The sequence below is a fragment of the Anas acuta genome, chromosome 5, assembly GCF_963932015.1.
Source record: "Anas acuta chromosome 5, bAnaAcu1.1, whole genome shotgun sequence".
NCBI classification, from domain to species: Eukaryota; Metazoa; Chordata; class Aves; order Anseriformes; family Anatidae; genus Anas; species Anas acuta.
Window position 1 is genome coordinate 53,411,836 of NC_088983.1, and position 12,487 is coordinate 53,424,322.

Below are 12,487 nucleotides of genomic sequence, written 5' to 3' on the forward strand. Positions count from 1 at the left end.
ATTGTCTCCTCCTTTATTACCTTTTATCTTCATAGCCTCACTTCCAGACTCATATACTGCTAGAGACTTATAATCTGTGTTTATCTTCATTTTCTATTTCAACAGGGTTTGTACTCTGTGTTTGCCAATTTTTTTCCTCTATAAACCTGCTGCCTCAGTTCAGTTTTATTACTTGCATTTCTTTTTCTTTCTCCCATCTTTCTACGATTTTCTTCCCTCGTTCAAATCTCACAACAAAAGCCAATTCACAATCAAGCTTAATTCATACTACAGTGCCAACCTCATAACAAATTTATATATCACATGACAACTCAATTCAGTTTAGTACTCTGTTCCCCTAATTCACTCTCATTGCATATTATAAATTAACAGCAGAGACTTTACCACAGATAACAATACAATTAATCAGCATTTTTCTTTGACAAAGCCCAGAGCAGCATCTTCTCCATGGGAATCCCACTCTTAAGTATTCAAACTAGTTGGCTTACTGGTATTAAGACTGGGATATCACATACACTGCAGCAATCTGGGCACAAATTCCAAGAATTTGCATTTATTTCTTATTTGTGTGTTGACTTGCTATCTCACCATCTTTCCTTGTTCTAAGCAATACTCAGATTCACGTAATTTCACATATCCATATACCTAAACCACTAAAAATGTAAAGCTTTTAATAACCAAAGATACCCTAATGAATCCACCAATTTCATCCTACAGTCAAGTAGACAAAGAGCTTTGCTCTTTGAGGTGATTTTAACATAGTTAGAACTTCACTAAGTTTCACCTTTCCTCTCCAGCAAATGTTGCAATACAGTTGTTCAGTTCAGCCTGGGTATTAGGGAGGTCTGTATACAACTGAAGTCATCAGAGTCCTATTCCAAGAGCTGGGGAATGCGAACTTCTTCCAAAGAAGATGAAAACAGCAGTAGACTGCAGATATCCTTTTTCACATTCTCCTTCCTAACTCATCCGTGTCTGCTTTAGCCCCATTTATTTCCCTCACAACATCTCACATCACTACACGCAAGCACAGAGAAACTCAGGCTGGAAGGGACCTCTGGAGCTGACCTCATCCATGCCCCTACTCAATTCGATAGGTTTCTCTGGACAACTTGCTTTTCATTCTGTTTCTTTCCATTCTCTCGGCTCATACAGCCACATCCCCCTTCTTTATGCCTTCTGCCCCCCTCGGTGTTACTTTTTACTATTGGGGACCCAAAGCAGTACGTGAGAATGAGCAGAGCAGTCTATGGACAGAAGGAGAATGAGGATGTGGTAGAGCAGATAAGGTGTAGCAGGAGGTGGTGGAGGAGAAGGAAGGGTGGGAGGAGGTGCTGGGGAGACCAAGGTTATGCAAAGGATTGGGGAAGCGGCTTTGTGGTAGGAAGGAATGCAGTTTCTGTGCTTTAAGGGCTCCCTCCGAGCTTTTGTTTTAACTCCCCAGCAGCAGAGCAGCAGCGCTCTTCCTATGAGAAGCCCTTTGACCACTGGTGCCTTAGTGCAGAATGCTCTGATGCCTCTGTTTTATGCAAAGCAAAGGAAGTTTGGGTGCTGAGCTGGCCATTTGCGTATACAAATTAGTTTGGGTTTTTAAAGGTTTAACTAACTAATTTTCTGGGTTTTGAGTGTTTGCTTTAGAAATATAATTCTAGAATTCTTCTTCAGATGTGCCCTCTTTCACTTTTTCCTACCCACCAACACTGTACCCTGTTCCTTTCTCAGCCAGTCCCAGTTACTCTTCTTTCAGGTTTTCTCCTTCTCCAGCCCCAGTCACCAGATGCCTCCATATTTATTAGAACCTCGTGGCTTTATTCTTAATGTCCAGCTAGTCTGGCCTCTTCCTCTGACCAACTTTTCTCACATGCACCAGAGTCATCTTCTCATTATGCGAATGGTTCTCAGTTCCAATATATTTGTTCAGCCATTTATAGCTTTGCCATCCCACATCCTCTTACAGTTTCAGTCTTATCACCTACGGACTCCCAGTTCTCTTCCCTCCCCGTTTGTACACCAGCTCCCCATTCAATATTCCTGTCCTTTCAGGATCTATTTCAAACCCCTCCCACAACCTCCAGCCTCAATTTTCTTCTCCCCACCCATCCCCTTCATCACACGTTTTTATTTCCTTGTCCCACTCTATTTGGTCTTTCCCCTTCTCTCTCTGAAGGTCCAACCCTTTGCCCCCATGTTTAGATCAGGCAGCTTTCCCCTCTGTTTTGCATGGGCTGTAGAAAGATGTTATCTGGAACAAAAGAAGTACCTTCTGGTTGCTCTTAGTTCAAGTATGTGGATTCAGCCCAAGACCCGTAACACACCAGAGACAAATGCAGAGAAAAATCTTCTGAACCCTACCTGGACCACAACTAATACAGTCAAAACTCTTTCAGAGGATAAAATCTAAGTCGTTCTCACTGAGCATGTGTAAACTGCATTTCTTTTCTATAATCTGAACGTGGAGCAACTCCAGTTAATTAGCATGCAACCAGTCAGAAGTGCACCTCTGCAATGAAAGCCACTTAGCTGGCAAACCTCCAGAAATACCCAAAACACGGGACATAAAGGGCAGGGATACAAAATGGTTGTGCAGAGGCAAGTTCAGACAAGCAGGGTCAGTGCTACCCACATCTAGCAAGCCCCGGTAGACTCCAGTTCTATCAGGGAGGTGAAGTGCCCTCGCCCAGCACGCCTCAAAGATCTGCGTGTCAAAGGCACAAAGGAAACACCCTGACTGGTTTCATGGGTCGCAGCACTTCAGTGAGTGGATTCTGCTGGAGCTGTGCTCTGCACGCAGCCAGCTCAGCTGCGCCTGCAAATCCACAACCCCTGGAGCTGCAAGTTAATTATACCTACCTTGTCCTCAGAAACTGCTGAGGTTGTATTTTCACAAAACAAAACTAAGATGGAGAGACAAATAAACAGAGACGGAGCAAGACATCAAATGAAATGACAGAAGCTAAATGCAGAAAAAGACCCCAGAAGACAGGCAGTATATGTATTTTCTGCCTCAAGAGCTAGATTTGGGCAAAGTTGTAACAATCTAAAAAATAGTCTTTTAATGGGAAGTTGGTTAGTCCGAATAGCAGGAGGTGCTGCTAAATCTGTCTACAAATAACAAATCCTTGAGTGTTTTATATAAGCCGTGCTGCCACTATCCAAAATCAGGAAGATGCATCACATGGTCTGTCAGTGCAGGCCATCTCTTACTGTCCTTTTTAAACTTGACTTTGAAATACATGAGTACAGCCACTGTCGGCAGCAGAGAACACCAATTTCAGACTTGCAAGCTAATTCCCCTGACAAGCAAGGACACCCTTTTCCCCCTCATTCACTTCTAATAGCAAAGCCCAAAAGACATCTATTATGCGTTGCTTCACTATGCCTCTACATCAGTTTCATTTGAATATAGGATGAAACTTCACGCACTTTCTAAAAAGTCGTCTAGTGTTGTGGTGTGCTGATAAGCAGCTATCATAATCCGCTACACAAATGCAGCTATTTTGGGCCAGTGTCGCAACCGCTACCAAATATTTCATTTGCATAGCAGTTTTGTTATTAACAGCAGTTATATAAATAAATAAATATAATGTAGAAAATGCTAGAAAAAATAAAGAATTATCACTACAATGCTGCCACCTGGTAACCAGAAGTGTAATAGCAGGGAAGACATTTCTTTTGCCCTGCCTTGGACAACCTGACACTATTTTGAATAATATATTTAAAATCACAAAAATTGCATACTTTTAACTGTGGAAGAGGATCATTTCCCTGTGTCAGCTGAAATAATTCCCATGGCTCTGTTTCACTGTGGGGAAGAAGTAAGTCATACCCTCCCAACATTAAACTCGATGTTGAACCCTGGAAAGTATCTACGGAGAATGACCAGCTAAGGGACTGACTCACTGCAGTACTCATTATACGTTCCAGTTTTAAGGACAGAAATATTCAGGATTAAGTCCATTTTTAAAAGTGTCTATGTCTTTCAGTACCTTGCTGAATTAAAACTATACCACTAAATGTTTACAAAAAGAAACGTACATACAGTAAGAAAGATACGGAATAGATAACATGAAATCCTGATCAGAGATCCAAATAAAATAACCTGTCAGGTGTTTTCATGGGTGGAAAATCCATTCATGAAAAGGAAAATGCTGCAATCACATTAAATATGGAATATTTATTTAAACAGAGAAAAAAATATTATGTTTGGGAAACATGAAAAGCATCAGGAAACAGTTCCCAGGCACTTATGAGAATCCATAGTACCTCACGTCTAAAAAATTTCTAACTGGCTGTGGTAAGTAAGAGGTGTGACAAGAAAACAGTATGAGCCTATTTACACGATCCTACCAAGCAGCACTGGGATGAACTCCTGCATGTTCTGCTCCCAGCATTAGCAAACACAGTCCATTGCCTAGCATTCCTTTGTAATGCGCAGTGGGAATGCTACATCAGCTGGTTATATATTTGGTAGTGACCTAATATCCAATCATATTTTATTTTTCAGATCAGATTTTTTTTTTCCAATTCCCTAGGAAACAACAGCTCATAGACAGCTTCTGGGATACTATCCACAAATAACATACCCTTACAATTCTTCGAGAATTATCTACCCTTAGAGATAAATTTCCAGAGAAACACACAAACGCAATTCTTCTGCCAGCCATACGATGGCAGGATTAACTCCCCATCTCCCTGGAGGAAGCAGGACCTTTCCATCACTGTCACAGCGGTGGATGTGAACACTTACTTCCATACACACCGTCGTCAGACACATGCCTGAGAATTTTACAGACAAATATATGATGAAAAGAAAGCAGCAAATAAATAGCAATGTTTCCATACCTAGTGTCAGGTTTAAAAGTGTTTTAATATAGAATTACACAGTGGTATTTTTTGTTCTAAGAAAAGTGGAGGTGCTCTGATGAAAGTGTAGAAAACATTCTATACTCAGACATTGATGGACAACTTCTATTCTCCCAGAACAAGAGGATATTCCAATTAGAATCTGGAAAATCCAAACTCAAAATGGAATTCCTATTTTTACAATGTTTACTTCAACAGTGAAATCACCATGATTGGAAAACATTGAGTCCAAGGACTTAATAATGTCATTTCAGAAAAAAATGACTATTTAGGTGACACAACACTATTAAGAGTTCCAAGAACTTAAAAGAAATACTGAAGATGTATTTAAGCCCATATCTGTTAGCATTCAGGAAGACATCTGTGTTAGATATGAATTATCCCACATTTAACTCCTCCAAGGCTCTCAGGTCTTGCTTTGAAGCACCTCTTACTGGACACTCGCAGAGAACAAATAGAGCCCTAGAGGATATGATAAATACTACAGGCCTGCATTTTAAAGAGGTTCTAAATCAGTACAAATTTCCTTTAAACCTATGCAAATCGGTTTATTTCCACTTACACTATTTTAGTTCATGTTAATAAAGGCCTATGATGCTAGCTGTAAAAAACGATGATGACTTGAACAGACTTCTGAATCCAGATCTAAGAAAACACTTCAGCATGCTGTGGTTTGTACCCTATCAACTACTTCAGAACATACCGTAGAGACTTTCAATAAAAATAACTCTTTGCTAATAGGTGAGGGAGAAAGGATGAAGTAGTGAAACTAACTTCTCGAAGCAAAGTGATTCCTGAGGAAGTGAAGCAGATTCTGATGGTGATTACAAGAGTTTCATGTTTTAAGTATTGCAGAAGTGACTTCTAGTCAGCTGATTTCCCCTGTAAACATTATTTCAGGGACACATGCCAGAGAGGCAAATAGGTTGAGAAGAAATGTGCATAACGTGGATAATCTGCATATTTTTTTTCTTTCTCCTTCTGTCAATCTATGTTAGTTCTGCCTCCTGTAGCCTCCCTTGTCTAAGGCTGCAGGGAGATAACCCTCTTTCCAGAAGGGATTTTGATGTTGTTCCAATGTCTGCTGGGATCTGGAGAGAATAACAGATTAATGACAGTTCTTTAATAGAGAGAAATATTTAAGTAAAGAATAATGATCTTCACTAGTCGAGTGGCTGATTTTTCATACTGTGGGACTTCAAAAGACTTCAAGCCAAAGCTGACAGTCTGGACCTCCCGATTCCCAGTGAAATGCCACAGGATAGTATATCAAAAACGTATCATGCTAATTTCTGCTCCATTAGAAACAGAGGCAATAGGAGATGTATATAGGTCACATCATGATCAAAACCATGAGAGGAATAGCAGCATTCTTGCTTTTTTTTATTAGTCAGCCTACCCAGAGACTCAGATGTGAGGGCAGATAGGAAACAGAGTGAATGATGTGCTGCATGCACATTTGTCATTTTTGAGCTCCCTACCAAAAGCTGAGATCCTTTAGACTGAGATTTTTACAGGTTAGTGCAAGTGGAAAACTAAAAACCAAGTATTTTTTTAATTCTCTCTTTTCTTTTCCTTTTTTCCAATACTAGTGGCTGCTAAAATATGCTAAATATTTGGCCTACAGACTTTCTCTGACAAAGCTTGAAATTAAAAATGAGACAGGCAAAAGTTACAGAAAATGGATGCACCACCACGTTGATAATGCAATGACTGGAGCATGAAATGGCAATGTGAGAGCTATTTCCTGGTGAGATTTCCCCCAGATCTGTTTTCCTGTTGTTTTGCTTTTGCCAGCAAAATTAAAACTTTTAGAGGTATCTAAAAGAACCCTGGAACCATATTTGAAATGGTGCTTTAAAAAAAAAAAAAAAAAAAGGTTGCTAGTTTTCAAGTAATGTGTGCTGCAGATCAAGTGGGTGGATGGGGAGGCAGGACTGAAACTATTTAAGTAGTGTCACGCTTTATAGTTGTGACTGCAAAGGTCAGTAAAGTATCTGAAAAAGAAAGTTATTTCAAGAAGTTTTGCATTTAATTCTACAAGCAGTTTTCAGTAGAGGAGAAAACTGAAAAAGAAAAAAAGCTCTGTGAGGGTCTGTCTGTTTCTGACAGGATTATAACAATAGCAAAGTGGCAAGAATACAAGCAGATACATACTTGTAGTAAGCACGGAACAAACATACAGGATATGTAATTATCAGATCCAGTTTACAGAATGTGCTATAAGCATGGCAGTGTAGGAATTCTTAATGCAATACATATGTGAGGCTGGAAAATGTACTGTATGCATATGCAACATCCAATTGTGCTCCGGTTTGCACCAACAGCTCAGCAGTAGCCACTATTGGATGGTTTGAGCTCTCCGGCTCCTGGAACTTGGCTATATTTATCCTGGCTGATGTAGCCTGTCAAGTGCGTCCTGCTGTTGATAAGGTGCCGTAGTTGACAACAGAGGGGGCTCAAGGGGGAGGAGCAGGATGGGGGCTTCCACCAAGAGTTTCTTTAGGGGGTCTCAAAAGCCCTGGAGACTCATTCCTGTTTAGCTCGGACCCTGCTTCCTAGATACAGCTGGGAGCTTCATCAGAAACAAAGTGAAGATGCCAGAGCCTGTAAAGAAAACAGGTAAGGATCATAACTGCCAAACAAAGGCTGAGAATTGCTTGACAGAGAAAAAAGCTTTCATATGCTGGAAAAAAAATAGATGCCTCAGGGGAAAAAAATGAGAAGAAAAAGAGATGGTATTTTATAAATGTGATCTTGCAGAGAAATCAGTGACAGGAATATCTCAAGAGACTTTGGATGAGGAAAGAATAGAGGTTTAATGCTTAGATTCCTTTCTTATCTCATTTCTTCTCACAGTCACATTCAGGGCTGTGAAAAAAAAAGCTTGGAATCTCTCTCTTGGGCAGTTGGGCAGTGTAAAGTCTCCCAAGTTGTTTTGGTGGTGTTTTTTTTTGTTGTTGTTGTTTTTGTTTGGTTGGTTTTTGATCCTGATACTTTTCAGGAAGTGTAAGTGGCAAACTTTGATGTTTTTTGCTGGTAGTGAAATCTCTGTGAAAATGAAAGCAAATGGCACCTGGTTCAGAGCTTGCTCTTTCTAGTTCTCCCATCCAGTGACAGTAGAGCTCTATGAAAAAAAAGGAGACACCATACTATAAAGAATATATGCATATTTCCTTTCATTCACCCTCCTCAATCCTCTCCTGTTGAGCCACAAGATCCTATAATAACACACAGTTCTTAGAGCTAGTCAATAACAACTGCTGATACTTATTAAAGTAGGCCTTTGTACTTTGAACAGGCATCAGTCGCCCGTTAGGCTGGTCAATGGGAAAATGTGCTGTGCTCAACATTACAAAAGAGCCTACAGCTGTTAAGAAGAACTTTCACTTTGGCCAAAATATTTGGAATCAGACACTGCAAGAGACAGAAAACAAATCCAACCTGTATCTCACATTAAGAACTGCAAAGCGCTTAAGCATGATTAGCTTCAAGAACCTTCTTTATACAGTAACTGAAGTGACAGGGTTGGCAGCAATACCTCGATTTTATCACTTGATGTTCTTCAAGCTGCAATTCTGAAATCTGATGGAAGTAGAATCTTATATAAAAATAAGTATAAACCAGACCTTGCAATTGTAGAGAAAACCCTGAAAATGTAAGTTGTAAAGGTTCAGCAATCACCAAAAAAGATGTTCATAATTGTATTCTGTTTTTAAAGTCACTTGATTTTTGAGATTCATTGAAATGTCTAATGCTTGTGATTGGCAATGCTAGCAAAAATAAGTATGACAGAGCAGGGAAAATTTGACAGTGTGATCTCCTAGGCATTGTGACTTGATTTGTTATGGTTCAACTGCCTTTAAATTAACATTTTCAACCTCTGGGATAAGAGGCAACTTCTCTGACTGTGAAGACGTCCAGCTCAGCTAGCTAATGGTGAAGATAAATTCTGTTCCAGTTTATTTCTCCAGAGGAAAGAAATCTAACAGGTGTCTAACAACACTAGTCCTACGCAATTCCTATGAACAAACCAGCCCAAACACTGTGATTATCGCAGCAGGGGGAGGAAAAGCTCTTATTACCCACTCCAACCGAGACAGAACCAGTCACATGCCCCATAACTTGGGAGGGATCTTCTCTTTCTCCTAAGAGCCATTAATCCCTCTGGTTTTCTATTTCACTTTGTTTATACAATTCAAGTCACTTCACGACAGGATAGTATTCAGCATAATCCCAGGAGGGCTGAATAAGCACCTTATAGTTCATACCTGGACAAGTCATGATTTCTGCCTTTCACATGCCATATAGTTAGAATACCACAGAATGCTGAGAGGTCTTCGGTCGTTATTACTGAAATTAGGGCACCCGGTGTACAAGTAAGGAAAAATGCTTCATGCCAGAGAATGATCAGAGGTATCCTGCTGTTGTAATAAACCTTTCAACATGTATAAAAAATTAAATAAACTAAAACTGTGAAATAGACTTCCCAACAGTCATTCTCTTACTTTAAATTGTCCAGCTGAAACCCTTCAGGATGAGGCTTTGTCCCATTTCTCTACACAACACCATAAGAACTGGCATGGCTTTCTGGAAAGTTGATACATTCCTGAAGACCAACAGCATTTAGAAAATCTGCAGCAATTCATTTTTAGAGCAAGCTATCAAACATTGAAAAACATTATCTTTTGCAGACTTCCATAGCAGAAGCATTATATTCTTTTCTTTGTGTCTTACACATTTCACAGTTGACCTCTGCTCAAAGACTGGCTTTTAAAAAAGCTTTAATCTATTTTTGTTGTTTTTGTGAAAACTCAAGAAGGTTAAAAACACCAACCATTTCCTTAACATTATTTTGTGACATTAAAAGGAAACAGCTGACCTTTTAACACCAAATTTAGTAGATAAATGGGACTTAATGGAAAATGTATGCATTACTAAATCTGGAAAAGGAGAAGTCTGCCATTACTCACCTTCTCTGAAAATCAGTACATTTTTTTCATGTATTTTATCCATTGAGGAGTCTGGATTTTGCAGTTCAGACTTGGTATTTTTATCAAGGGTTTATAAATAATTTGGCTATAAGTACAGAGAAATTTTTGGCATTTCATAATAATAAGCAATTTTGCATATTGAAGGATAGCCTCTAGAATTTTAGCTGGAATATAAGCTCCTCGTTTTACGTTTGTAAGCACCTAGCACAGTAAAGTACTGCTCAGTGTTAAAATACTGGTCCATGATAATGAACTTCTGTGCACTACAGGAATATAAAAATTTGTAATAACAAATTTATAGATATATTTTCCTTTTTTCTTTTCTTTTTTTTTTTTTTTTTGGTAATTGAAGATTCAAAGTAAGCTGAATATTATCCCCATTTTACAGCAAGTATGATGGGTGCACAGAGAGAGAGGTGACTGGTTAGTGAAACTATTCCTTGCCTGTTGCTCATGTTACAGGAATTTACAATCTCAGCTGCTGAAGTAGGCAAGGAATGATAAGATTGAGTAGCTCAACAGCTTTTGGATCAAGGAATGATTAAGCTTGTAATTGCAAGAAGCCACTTAGGTCCTGAATGAGGAATGCACAGAATCTTTATATAGTTCCTCACCAAAGAATTTACAAGCTCCATTACTGAAGTCTGTTTATCCATAGTTTGGCTTTTCACTCAATGGAAGAGCAAATGGTAGAAGAAGAGAACTGAATGCCAAGTATAAGTACTAAAACAAAGACAAATTTTCAACATGAAGCCTTAACAAATTAAGGAACTACACAAGCTAATGCTACTTTTTAAATTTTTAATTCAATATGGCGCCCATGTACATATTTGAATACCAAATACACAGAACGTGAAGTAAGCTGACTTGGCTCTGTGGGAGAAAACTGCTGACTATTTTTTCTAAGTTATACTCATCACAAGTTTCTGGTGGAGCTTGTAGGATGCGCGTTCAAGCAGATTGATTAGATTCTCCTAAAACACTTATACCTTTTACAGTTTTTACTTCAGAAAAGTAGAAATAACATTTGAAGTGCTTATTCTAACACACATTGTCCTTAAGTGCTTATCTCTCTCTCCTTTAAGGACTTATCACAAATAATGCGTGATGAAGAGCTAAAGTCAGAGCCACCGCTCTGAAAAGCGAGATGAAATTTAAAAACAAAAACCACAACGGGATGGCTCTCCTCTATCACTCTATCTAGTTAAAACCACCATTGTGGAATCAACACCTCTTTGATTTCAGGTACTTCACATATACTTCGAATTCAGTGATTTTAGGGGAACTTTTCCGTATAATGCTTATGATTCTTAACAAGCCAAATCACTTACAGGATGTGGCTAGGAAGTGAAATGATTCCAGTTAATTAAACATTATTTTAATACATATCTTCATTTTTTTTTCCTGATAATCACCAAATAAGCATTTCCCCTCTAACATTTAACACTAGCTTTTATTCTTATTCGAGATACAACAGTACTTAGTTGCTATTTATTAGCTTTTCGATGCTGTACAAAGAAACAGTAAAACAGTCCCCGCCTCTAAAGAGTTACAAAAGAAAAGTCCAGTAAATGGACAGACAACTCAACAAGAGAGCAAAGAAAGCAATGGATAGTCCAATAGGTAGGAGCTTAGACATTTTGTTGCGTTTTTGTTTTTGTTTTCTTTTGCATAGGATAATATGAAAAGCTTTGTAGCAGAACAGTAAACTAGGTTGGTGTAGGCATTAGAAGATTAATTCAAAGTAGGTCAGAAAGTAAGGGGAAAGCATAAAGACGCTCAGATGAAGATTTAACAAATGGCAGCTGTTGGAAAGCAGAATACTAATTTCATAATTTTACTTAGGAGAAAAACAAAGGTAGTTGGTTTTGGGACTTAAATGATATAATTCTAGTTTAATTTGACCAAAAGCATATATATTTTCTATTTCTTCAACCTGATGATTGAAAGACTTATTAATAAATTATTATCAAAATGCAATCTGATTGTGGAGCTCCAAATAGAAAGTTTTTTATTACTATTTAATGAAGTTGTAACTCATGTAACATATATAACTGTATAGCTGATGTTTCCTGAGACATCTTCAGTTGTTACAAGACTCTTAGAGGAGTGCTATCAGATCCAAGTTTAAGTAGGGACAAAATTAGGCACAGAAAGTTTTCTGCAAGACTACTTCAGACCACATGCTGCTTCCCATTTTGTCACAGGTAGAAATTTGCTCTTTTACATTACTCATAAGTTATGTGAGGTTCTTATGGGTGCTGGAAGTGGTAGGAAAGTCTAGGATATGAGAAGTGGGTGCTGAAAAATGGGTTAGGATCAAGTGGCTCTAGACTCATTTCCTTTTATTAGCTCCACATCCCTCTTCTTACCCCATGTTAACTCCCCAAAGCAATTCCAGCTCCGTTCCCCCAACAAGTGCACACAGCACACTTATCATTCAGCTTCCCTTCAACAACAATTCCTGTCATCACCAGCACTGATAATTCATATATATGTGCCTCTTCCCCTTCCCCCGAATTGTACACGTTGTTAGCATTACTGACTGCTCTCTCTTCCTTTTTGCTGGGTGGGTTAGACTTTAATGGCAAGCAGAGAGTTAAAAAAATGGGAGGCAGAGGACATGGGCT

The 12,487-nt window shown here is 38.8% G+C and overlaps 2 protein-coding genes across 5 annotated transcripts in view; one reads left to right on the plus strand and one right to left on the minus strand.

The window, feature by feature from the left end:
• Nucleotides 1-12,487, minus strand: part of SLC39A13 (solute carrier family 39 member 13) — a 141,784-nt gene that overhangs the window by 73,756 nt on the left and 55,541 nt on the right. The gene's annotated exons all lie outside the window — the stretch shown is intronic.
• MYBPC3 (myosin binding protein C3) overlaps nucleotides 7,325-12,487 on the plus strand; it is a 59,275-nt gene continuing 54,112 nt past the window's right edge. The window contains exon 1 of the mRNA XM_068684806.1: nucleotides 7,325-7,485. Within this exon, the coding sequence (XP_068540907.1) occupies nucleotides 7,461-7,485 (25 nt within the window). The 5' untranslated portion in view covers nucleotides 7,325-7,460. The remainder of the gene's footprint in view (nucleotides 7,486-12,487) is intronic.